At 38.8% G+C, this 12,573-nt stretch overlaps 1 protein-coding gene across 1 annotated transcript in view; it reads left to right on the top strand.

Annotated features, from left to right (window-relative positions):
• LOC108541089 (ATP-binding cassette sub-family C member 9-like) overlaps positions 1–2,454 on the top strand; it is a 13,490-nt gene extending 11,036 nt beyond the window's left edge. The window contains exon 4 of the mRNA XM_017890523.1: positions 2,274–2,454. Coding sequence (XP_017746012.1) covers positions 2,274–2,454 — 181 coding nt within the window. The remainder of the gene's footprint in view (positions 1–2,273) is intronic.
• Positions 2,455–12,573: the final 10,119 nt, after the last annotated feature.

Raw genomic sequence — 12,573 nt, 5'->3', positions numbered from 1 at the left:
TCCTTCCTTCCTTCCTTCCTTCCTTCCTTCCTCCCTCCCTCCCTCCCCTCCCCTCCCCTCCCTTCTCCTCTCCTCTCCTTTCTTCTCTTTTTGAAACAGAGTCTTGCTCTGTTGCCCAGGCTGGAGTGCAGCCGTGTGATCTCGGTTCACTGCCAAGTCTGCCTCCCGTGTCCAAGCAATCCTCCTGCCTCAGCCCCCCGAGTAGCTGGGGTCACAGGCATGCGGCACCACACATGGCTAATTTTTGTATGTTTAAGAGAGATAAGAGTTTTACCATGTTGCCCAGGTTGGTCTCAAACTCCTGGCCTCAAGTGATCACCCGCCCCAGCCTTGCTAAGTGCGGGGATTACAGGTGTAAGCCACCACGTTCAGCCGGATTCTTTCTTTGATTCAATAGTCAGAGAATATTAGAAGCATTTCCTAATTTCTGTGCTGACAAAATTGTTATCTATTTTTTCCTCTGATGATTTTGATCTATTTACAGGAGATGGTAGGTGGTTTTTAAGTGCTACCCTACTACTCTCACATTTTTATTATCATGTCTATATTAATGATTCCAAATTATATCACTGATCATGTTCCAAATCTCTACAGACACTTACAATTCCATTTTCCTCCTTATTAGACACCTTCACAGTCCATAAATGTCTAGTGAAACTTATTAGTTCCTCTTTCCAATCTGCTCATCCTCTTAAAATCTTATTTGGTCACACAGCCATCCATACAGACACCCTAGGAATTATCTTCTACTTCTCTACTGCCATCACCCTCATACCCTAATGCTGGTAAACTCCTGCCCATTTTAACAATCAATCTTTTTCCAAATGTATCATTTCCTCCATGTTACTGCTGCCAAAGCTGAAGTCAAACCTTTATCATCTGTCACACAACTTTATACCCATAGCTTCCTAACTGCTTTTCTTCCTTCCATTTCACTCCCTCCGCTACAAACTCATGTATTACCCACCAACTTTCTTATCCACATGATTGCTAGAGCTATCCATTTAAAACAAATCTGATTATACCACTTACCTATTCAAGTGTTTCAGTTTTCCATGGGTTGAGATGCCAGCCTCTTACCATGGCATACAAAGCCTTCCATGATGCATTCTATCTTAAACGTTCCGTTTCAAGAATATTAAACTACTTGGAATTTTGAACATGTTGAATTGTTTCATGCTTCTGTGTACTTGCCCATTCTGTTCCTTTTTTAAAATGACCCTTTTCCTGACCAGTGGATTCTTTTTCCTATTTCAGTTCCTATTGTCAACCATGCCTCTCCTGGAATGACCTTCTCAGTGTTCTCCTTTCCCCCAGAGAAAGTGATATAGTCACTCTCTTCTCTATACCATTTATGTACTAATATCTTCAAGTAATTTGAGAAAAGCAAAATGTTTCACTCTGTGGCATTATTAATGCCAATGGAGTTGAGGGCTGTCCACAATACTCATCTGGTCTGGAACCACCGGTTTGCCTGGTGATCTCTGTTGCCTTCAGAGTGAAGTTTATTCTCCTTGCAGTCATGCTGAATTGCTTGCAATACCCTTGAACACACTGGCCCCTCTGCCTGGAACTGTCTTCCTCTCTTCTTCCTCTGAGTAGCCATTCCTTATTCTGAAAGTGTCAGCTTGGAAGTCACTTCCTTCTCAAAGCTTCCTCTGTCCCAGACGTGCACTCTGTGTTTTCACACTGTCCCTTCAGCTGTGTTGTAATTTCCTATTTGCTATCGGTGTCCTCAATATACTAGATTTTTTTCTTTGACTACAGATGTTACATCTTGTTTTCTTCATTGTTGCATCCAAGAACCTAATGCAGTATCTGGACCAGCAATCACAGATGCATTGAGTGAATTAATGAGAATGGAGAAATCACTGAAGACTATTAAGTTGGGAGTGCTGTCAAAGGAACACACACCCTTTTCACACACATTGGAGTTCGGATTGAGTTAACTGTTTTCACTTGCTTTAGTTGTTAAATTATTTCAGCAGCTCTGCCCTACAGTATAGGAGTAGTTATATATTTGCTTTTGTTGTAAGCATTTTAAGGTATAGTTTGGCTGTTTACTCGGCCCTTCATGTTAAGATAAATCCTTTCTGCAGAACTATGCCTTTCAATATATTCTTCCCTTATGTATTATCTTGGAAACTACTATTGCATTCTGTATTTTAAACATCTTATTACTAAGAGAGAGTTCTTATGAAAAAATTCGGAAAAAATGGGAAGTTATCTGGAACCATCAGCTTTAGGCATTGACTTTGTACTGTTCTTTGTAGGCGACGGGAATCAAGGCACCTCCACCTCTTTATGCCGGCCGTGATGGGATTCGTTGCCACTACAACATCAATAGTATATTATCATAATATCGAAACATCCAATTTTCCTAAATTACTTTTAGGTAAGTATGATCACTTTTGTTGTTTCTCGTTAAAGAGCTATTTGTTTTTTTCCCTCTAAAGCGTTGTTTTTCTTTTTCCTCAGAGTAAATACTATCAGAGTGTGTGGGGAGTAGAAAGTATGGGCAAACCACAGTGATTAATTCTTCTGTAGCTGCCCAGTAAACGTGGGGTTGAAGATAAGCTGAATTGCTCTAGGCTGTGAAAATTCCATACCCCCAGGTCATTTCTTCTGCCATAAACACTCTCTGTGGTGTGTCTGTATGTAGCGGAGGAAGAAAGTGGAGGGAATGTGCTGGCCTTCTGGCTTGCAGAAGTTGTATTTTGAGAATCAGAGCTCAGGCTGGAGTGCCGTGTGCAGTGACCGGATCTCAGCTCACTGCAAGCTCCGCCTCCCGGGTTCACGCCATTCTCCTGCCTCAGCCTCCCGAGTAACTGGGATTACAGGCGCCCGTCACCTTGCCTGGCTAGTTTTTTGTAGTTTTAGTAGAGACGGGGTTTCACCGTGTTAGCCAGGATGGTCTCGATCTCCTGACCTCGTGATCCGCCCATCTGGACCTCCCAAAGTGCTGGGATTACAGGCTTGAGCCACCGCGCCCGGCCAAATTACTCTATATGTTCTAAGAAGAAATGAGAGGAAAGGAGAACTGCATAGAAGGGATTAAATTAGTAATAGTTCACAGGTCCTCTATACAAGAGATTTACAATCACTCAATTTAGTTCAACATTCTATAATAACTCATCAAACTGTCAGACAATTGCGCTGGAAAATCAATTAATTTAATTGTGTAGTTAGACATTTAAATTAAAAAGTTTGGTTAGTTTAATTGGCAAGACTTTCTACAATAAAAACACCTCAATTTGATCATTTGTTCTCTCATTTTTTTCTATTAAGACATTGCTTTACATAGAATTACACAGAATAACTATTTCTAATTATGTACTCCTATTTTTCATGTTTTGGTTTCAAACATTAATTTTAAAAGAGTGGCTGTTTTATTTATTCATGAAAGTTAAGAGTGGCCAGTTCTTTTTATTTTTTTTAAAGTCTTCTAAGATTAAAATGTGGTGATTTTTACTTGTCATTTCTGGTTCTGAATACTAAAATTGTAAATGTGCATTTGGTCCCTCTATTCTATTTCTAGTTATTTTTCTTAAGGGGATAACCATAATCATGTAAGTGGGCCAAAATGAATGTACAAGGATGGTGACTGTAGCACAATGGCACGTTTTCCTAATAGAGAAAACTGGAAACAACTAAAACACCCATTAAAGAGTTTATTAAATTGTTATATATATATGTGCAATCAAATGTGATATACTCATTTAAGTATAATGAAGTTTTCTTTGGCATGAAAAGATATTTATGGCATATTGCATATTTTTGAAGTAAGAAATGAGAGTAGACAAGTATGTGTGTGTGTGTGTGTGTGTGTGTGTGTGTGTGTGTGTGTGCAGAGAGAGACACACACAGAGACAGAGGTACAGAAAGGTTTTTAAGGACCTCCAGCAAAGTATTAATGGGAGGTTTTATATTAACAGGAAAGTGATTTTTTTGTTATTTTCATTTTTCTTATTTTATTTTAAGGTTTATTTTTTATTGAAAGTGGTTTTTCATTTGGGGGGGACTAAAACAAAACAGGAAGAAACAAAGAAGACCCAGAAGAAATAATTTAAAAAATACTTTTAAAACCTGGAGCCAATGTTGGTGTTAAACTAGGAGAGAACATTTAGAAAGAGGATGTGCTCAAGCCCAGGCTGAAGAGATGACTCCTCTTTTATTGGCAGTTGTAATGCTCATCACTCCTCTTTTACAACTAATAAAACCCTATTCCTCAGTCAGCCTCTACTTCAAATCTCACCTCTTTTTTGAAGTGTTGACGAACCATGAAATACAATTGTAAGAGCTCTTGTCTCTGGAATTAAGCTAAAAATAGTGTTTTATTCCAAATGCAGTCATCATGTACATCCTTGAGTTACCTCCATAAAAGTATTTTCATCTGTCACTATAGCAATACATCATTAAAACAGCTACCACTTATGGAGAACATGTTCTCTTTTTGATAGGTACCTTTTCAGGGCTTTCCAGACCTTTCGTTCTTACTGTTACCCTATGAAATCAATTGTATTATCCCCTTTGTACACATTGGGAAATCAAGGCTCACAGAACATTGTCAGAAGTCATAGTACCAGAGCTAGAATTCATACTCATTAAAATTCCAAATCTCGTGTTCTTTTTTTTCTTTCTCTCTTGAGACAGGGTCTCGCTCTGTCACTCAGTCTGCAGTGCAGTAGCGCAATCACGATCTTCCCACCTCCCCTGTAGTCCCAGGTAGCTGGGACTACAAAATCTCATGTTTTTAACAACTACACAATTCTGTATTTGCATGTTTCCGCTCTTCTCCCCAATTAGATTGTAATCTTCTTGAAGATACATTTCTATATTGCTTACTCCCTAGCTAAATGATACTCAAATGTTTTATACTTACTATGATATAGTTCTTTTTTGAAAGAAATATTTTTCAAAAAAATCCTTTCTATGAATTATTTCTCCAAAATTACATAACACAGCACATGACATAAATGTGTAGGAGAAAAAATAATTAGCTCATTCACTAAATAGGATCATATTCAAACTTTGGTTAAGGTTAATTGTTCATTTTATTTAAGTCAATAATGCTTAATGTGTATTATATTTATGTACGTTGAACTTTCCATAAATGAATCTTTTCATCTTCTATTTCACAATAAGGACTCAGGCTTAGCCAACACTTAGGCCAATATCTACTATCAGATCTTAATTAAGCCAAAAGTGATTATCCTTTGTAGCGTTGTGAATGAAAGAAAGATGCCTTAGAATTCACTTGATAATAATATTTTCTGCTGTGGCTTTGGATAATGTTTAATCATTAGCTATAACATAAAATCTTATTTAAGTGTATAGAAATATTTATTGCAGCTCAAAGGAAATACTGACCTTTGCTTTGCCTTAGTCAGTATTTATCCCCCAGGTAAATATATTTCAGTATTTACCTGAGCAGAAGTCAAGATCTATTTATTAGAAGTCTAGAACATATCATTTAATTCCTCCACCACATAGCCACATATTATACAGTGACTAGCACAACAATTCAGTAAACATTGTTAAAACGCTTTTCATCTCCAAAATTCTAACATGGATTAAAATAAATAGTGTCTCTTTCTAATTTCCACACACACACACATGATCATACATGTTAAGCTAGGAATGTAGAACAAGAGCATTACAATGTACATTAAAAGTATTATTTTCCCTATTGGATACTTCCTTTTGTTCAGATTTTCAGTTTGATACCTGGTCAAAGAAATAAGGAGTATTTCTGTAGAAAGCAGCAGTGGAAAACTTAGCTCCCTGACAGTAAGCACAAATTTGCACTTAGAAGAACCACTGTATAGGCAACACTCCTCTATCTGTGGGGAGGAGGACAGCATCCTTGGACTGAGCTCTCTGGGAGCTGGAAGAGTAGGAGGTGACTGCTTTCATGCAGGAAGAAAGGCTATAGTGTCTTGCTTTAGGCTACATTCTTTCTGACATGAGAACGAGATCCAGGCTCTTATATCACCCACAAAAAAACTGTAGTTCTAGTGAATATTCTGCAATTTTTATACGGATGCCTGTCATATGTCTATTCTAGTATTAAATGCTTAGGGGAAAAAGCAACACCATGGAGAAGATTAGCTGTGCCCTGTTCTCATGTATGAGCATGTGGCAAAGCAAACAGATGAGTTTGGATAAATGAAAATCGATACACTTGAAAAGGCCTCTTTCATTCAATTGATTCAAGCTCAGTGGGTAATAGCACAGCAGAATGTGAAATGGTGTTAACCTGGCCCTGGCGTAAATCCCATTTACAGGAAATACAGTAACTGAAGTGGATAAAAGCATGAAGGGATTTAATGAACCATAATGAACTCTTTACCATGAACCTTTTATAAATGCTTTTAATATGGTCTTATCACCATACCATTGGAACCTTCAATGAGGCAAGATAACCCTTTACGGTATGTATACATTTTTCAAAATCTAAGAAGTCAGAGGAGCAAAATGTAATCCTTGTCTTTAGAGTTAAGAAACATTTAGTGCCAGATCTAGAAGAGTCTTATTTTACAGGAAAAGAAATGGAAGTCAACTGTGGCATCGTTTATTGCATGAGGGTGCACAGCAACTTGTTGGCCAAGAGTTCACCAGAACTCACACAATTCATACCCCAGTTACCTTTTTCTACAAATCAACTTGGAGATGTTGGAATGACAAATGTGCAGATAGTTGCCAATGCTGGTGAGGCTGTGAGTAGGAAACGAGGCCACAAAAGAATATAAGCAGCTGGTTCCTGAATCACATTCTCGCACCGCTACTAAAATTTTCAGAAATTCTGATACAGGAAAAGGCCTATGTTTTTTTGACCTAGTAATTCTATTTCTGGAAATCCATCTTCTTGCAAAAGACAGTCTCACATGTGAACAGTGAACAGACATAGAGTGAGGCAAAGATGTTCATTCTGGTATTGTTTATAATAGCAAAATACACAAATGACATAAATGATCATCTGTGGGGGACTGGTTAAATGATGATAGCACATCCATACAATAGATTATTATGAAACTGTTAAATACATTGAGCATGATCAGTATGTACAGACAAGGAAAGACATAGAGGATGTACATTTTAAGTGTAAACCAATTCATAGAATAATGTAATATGTAAAATAATGCTGTTTATATTTTAAGAACCTTTATTTGTGCTATGTGTGTCTATCTTATATGTATCTCTCATTTTATTCTCTTCCATGGTTGTCATACTTGGGGATATGGGGACAAGGGAAGGTTTGGGGAAGAAGAGCAATTAAGTGCAGCTGTGTAAGACAGCGAGAACATATTTTATTAGCTTGTATTTTTGAAAAAATGATACTTCAGTATTATGTAACAGTGCCTAAGAGGTGCTTTGGAATCAGAAAAACAGGTTTGAATCCCATCTCTGCCTCTCACTAGTGGTATGACCCTGGAAACACTTCTTCACTTCCCTGACATTCAGAACTAAATGAATTACCATAGATAAAACATCAAACAGAGTACTTGGCAAGTAGCCCACAATAAATGGTAACATCTATCATTGTGGTTGTGTTTAAATAAATTCAAATTAAATAGAAAATACTAAAAATAAAGTAAATATCAACTAAATTCGACTACCTAAAGTTTACCTCTATTATAATTTGATGATGTCTTTCCCAAAAGCTCTGCGAATACATGCACTTTTACAACATATTTACAAAAAAATAACAAAATCTGCTGTTTAAATTGATGATATTCTATAGACTTTTCCCCATGTCTATATAATAAATGCAATGTATATATATATACACTATACACTACATACTGTATATATAGTATGTATATACTATATAGAGAGATTGACAGGATTCTACAAACTTTCCCGTATCTATATATTGATTGACAATATTCTACAGACTTTTCCCTGTGTCTATATAATAAATACAATGTGTGTATATATATATGTACACAAATATGTCATTTTAACAGCTGAACTGTATTCCATTGAACAACTGCATGTACCGTACTTACCTAATTAGTTGCTTTCTGGTAAACATTTAAGTTGGCTTTAATTTTCCCCTATTATAGACTTGACAGTAATGAACATTTCATTCTCGTGCAAATGTTTTTTCATACCTGTTAAATTATCTAAAAAGGGGGAATTTTAGTGGATGGAAATGCTTAGATAAAATGGTATTTCTCTTGGAGAAAATAATATGAACAAGAACTGAGAGGAGGAAAAGTTCCCAAGGGACCAATGAAAAGTTTAGTTTTAGTCCAGATCATGGAGTCTGACACTTTTTATAGATGAAGGGGAGTTGCTGAAGGTTTTTGAACATGATCAGAGCTAGGCTTTAGGATGATTAATCTGGAGGCTGTGGGGTGATTGGATGCAAGGAGGGAGAGGGAAAATAAGTGAGAGTCAGATAGGAGGTGATTGCCACAGAGCAGGGGAGAGATAATGAGAGACTTGACAAGGGTGATGGTAATGAAAATAGACTGACAGATACCAGAGGCCCTGCAAGTACTGAAGCAAATGGGAGGGCTTTGCAACTTGCTAAGGGTCACCGTCAGTAAGGAGGATGGCAGGGCAGGCTGGGGAGATCTATTCGGTCAGTCTTTGTATCTCCATCAGCAGTGGTGCCCAGGGAAGGACTGGCAGGCCACTCCCCACACTGCTAACAGTGGTACCTCTGGTGGTGACATTTCAGATAGTTTTATTTTATTTATTTTATTTATTTATTTATTTTGAGATGGAGTCTTGCTCTGTTGCACAGGCTGGAGTGTGGTGGTGCTATCTTGGCTCACTGCAACCTCGCCTCCTGGGTTCAAGTGATTCTCCTGCCTCAGCCTCCCAAGTAGCTGGGATTACAGGTGCGCACCACCATGCCCAAATAATTTTTGTATTTTTAGTAGAGATGGGGTTTTGCCATGTTGGCCAGGCCAGACTCGAACCCCTGACCTCAGATGATCTGCCCACCTCGGCCTTTCAAAGTGTTAGGATTACAGGCGTGAGCCATCATACCCAGCCTTCAGATGGTTTTATATTGCTCTTTGTGTTTATCTGCAATTTAATTTTTTTTTTTTTTTTTTTTTTTTTGAGACGGAGTCTCGCTCTACGGCCCAGGCTGGAGTGCAGTGGCCGGATCTCAGCTCACTGCAAGCTCCGCCTCCCGGGTTTACGCCATTCTCCTGCCTCAGCCTCCGGAGTAGCTGGGACTACAGGCGCCCGCCACCACGCCCGGCTAGTTTTTTTGTATTTTTTAGTAGAGACGGGGTTTCACCGTGTTAGCCAGGATGGTCTCGATCTCCTGAGCTCGTGATCCGCCCGTCTCGGCCTCCCAAAGTGCTGGGATTACAGGCTTGAGCCACCGCGCCCGGCCTGCAATTTAAATTTTTTACAGTGATCATGTACTATCAATTTAATTTTTCCACAATGGACATGTATTATCTTTGCTTGGAAAATAGTTACATATGTTTATTCTTTAAAAATTTAAACAGAGATGTATATAAAGTAAAAAAAATAAAAGGATCCCCCTTCTGTTTCCCATCAGACGCTCTCCAAATAGTAACTGTTAAGAGTTTGGTATACCGAGAACTGCTTGAACCAGGGAGGCGGAGGTTGCAGTGAGCCAAGATTGCACCACTGCACTCCAGCCTGGGTGACAGAGTGAGACTCCATCTCAACAACAACAACAGCAACAACAAAAAACTTCCGGATGATTTTTCCTATATGTTTGTGTTAATATATATCTGAAAGTACCTATATGTAATCTGTATGAATATGAGAGCATTCTAAATATCCATTGTTTGCAACTTTGTTTTCTTCAGCCACTTGTTTTCAGTGGCTGCAGTGTATTCTGCAGCATGGGGATGGGTGACTGGAGAATGGCAGCATACTCAACAGACAGAAAGCAGTAGGTGGAAGAGGTAATGTTGGGGGGAAGGTGAGCAGTTAAGTGGTAGGTATGGTGGGTTTGAAGCCCCTGGCTGGCAATTGGAAATGAAGGCACGAAAAGGTAGAAAGAAAAAAAAGAGACACAGCTTTTAGAGGAAGGTATGCAGAGAGGATAGCTGAAGATGAAAAGGCAATTCCACTTACTAAGGGAAGCTTGTTAACCAAGAATCAACTAGTATTTGTGGGGCCTTGCGATGTGCCCAGCAGAATGCTGACCCTTGACCCCAGGGATCAGTTTCTCTGAGTCAGAAGAGCTGGCCTGGAACTTTCTGCTGCTCCCAAATGCTATATAGCCGTCAAGTTCCACGAACTTCCTGAAGCAGGTCAAGTTGCAAAACATCCATGGCATTTGTATGATTAACACAGAGTTCCTCTACCCTCCATAGAGTAATGTCCTACTAACTTACTTTGCAACATGGCAAAAGAACACTGCAGATTTTTTTCTCTACTTCAAACGAAGGTCATGAAAGGTCCTTTCCAATTAGTTTCAGCCAGTCTTTCCAATTTTATCTCCAGCCAGTTTGCTTCATAAACCTTGCTCATAATTCCCCCAACATAGAGTGACCAACCACCCAAGTTTGTCCAAGACTAAAGGGGTCTTGGGATGTGGGACTTCCCTTTAAAATAGATACAGTTCCAGGCAAACTATATCTGCCAGGAACAAAGAGAGTTCTCAGGATGTAGGACTTCCAGAGCTAAAACTGGAAATTTCTGGGTAGACAGGGACATACTGATTACCTTACCAGATACAACAGGCTCTTTTGTGCCTTCTGTGCCCTCATATATGCTGCTTCCTTTGTGTGTATTATTTTTTGAGTCCTTCTCTGCAGAACATTTATTCTCCAAGACTCACCTTAATTCCCCTCAGGGTTACTTTTGCTCAGCTTTTCCAAGTAGATTTATTTGATCACTTTCTTTGGGTCTTTGTAGGTTATCCCATGCTATGCTCTACAAATATACCTTGACCTTCCTTTGGGGACCTCACCTTATGTGGTTTGGATGGAACTGACCTCACCCATCCTCAGGGGTGTGTCCTGGATGGCTGAAGCCGGTCCACAGATTGCATTCCCTAAGCCACAGCAACTGTTCAAACAAAGGCATGGTAAAGAGTAGGAATTCTAAAACATGAAGAGCTACTAGAAGCTTCCTCTTGCTGCCCTTAGATAATATAGTGAGAAATCGTAAAGTGCGGAACAGCTGATGCCATATGTAGTCCAAAGGGTGATGGTAAGAGTTGAAGAGAAGCCGCCATGGAGCCTGTGATTGTACCCAGTATTAGTTTGCTAGGGCAGCCATAACACAGGACCACAGACTGACTTAAAGAGGAGGTATTTATTTTCTCATAATTCTGGAGGCCAGAAGTATGAGATCAAGGTGTTGACAGGGTTGGTTTCTTCTGAGGCCTCTCTCTTTGGCTTGTGGATGTTCCTGTTCTCCCTGTCTTCATGTGGACTTCCTTCTGTGTATGCCTGTATCTGAATCTCCTCTTCTTATAAGGACACAGTCATATTGGATTAGGTGTCATCCGAATGACCCCGTTTTAACTCAGTAACATTTTAAAAGATCTACCTCTAAATACAATTACATTCTAGGTACTGGAGGTGCCTAGGAACTTTTTTGTTTGGGCTACCCTGAGTTTTAGTCTTACTTTGTGTCTTTGCATTGAAATATTTCTATCTGATACAGCTGCATCACATTTTTTTTTGTTATATAGCATTTTTCACAGAGTGCTATAATAACTTGTTCAGCTGTTGCTCTACTACAGTTATGTGTAGACTTTTTCAGGTGAGAACCTTTATTCACATTTCTGTATCTCTAGCCCCTTAGATTTGGGCACCTAGTAGGTACTCAGTGATATTTGTCAAATGAATAAAGGCTGATTAGCATTATGAGCAAAAAGCCTAGAAAAGCAAGGCTTCCCTCAATCTTTTTTATTAAATTTTTTGATTAGTATTTTCTGGGCCATAATCTTAAAATGGCTGCAATTAAATCTCTGAGCTTTGATCCCAGCATTATAAAACCACCATGGGGCCCAGGAGACCATACCTAGGATAGCAGCAGTCGGAGCATGAGGACTTCTAAGAAGGTGAAGAATGTGAATGAACAGCAAGCCTGATCGAGTACTGAGGACGCAGAGAGAGTAAATGTGCCCTCATTGTATTTTGCATAATCAAAAAGAGACAGAAACTTAATAATTATCTTCTTTGAATCATCAAATATACATGCAATTTTTGATGCCAAAGTTTAGAACAATGAAGAATAATATACTTACAGAAATAAAGGTATTCAGTGAAAACAAGTCCACACGAAGATGCATGTTAAAGTGCATTAAGAATAAAACCTCTTAGCTCAGGAAAGTCCCTGCACTTTCTAGCAAATAAGTAGCTCCCTCAGGATTTTGTTTTTTCATTTAAAGCAGATAAAATAATAAGTTTTCTCTCCTTTAACTTTCTAGCTCCATGGATAAAAGATTAATTCCCTAATGGGATTTCACCATCATTTATCTTGTTAAAATGTCATGAACTGTTCTCTTCAGTGTGAAAGTTCTCTAAGCAATTACCTTCATGTGTTTTTCACTGAAGGTAAGTTTGGCTTCAATCCAGAAAACTCTTAGTTCTCTAAGCAATTACCTTC

The sequence above is a fragment of the Rhinopithecus bieti genome, unplaced genomic scaffold, assembly GCF_001698545.2.
Source record: "Rhinopithecus bieti isolate Rb0 unplaced genomic scaffold, ASM169854v2 scaffold_17971, whole genome shotgun sequence".
Lineage (NCBI taxonomy): Eukaryota > Metazoa > Chordata > Mammalia > Primates > Cercopithecidae > Rhinopithecus > Rhinopithecus bieti.
Note: the sequence above shows the minus strand (reverse complement) of the source record. Positions and strands in the feature narration are given on the sequence as shown.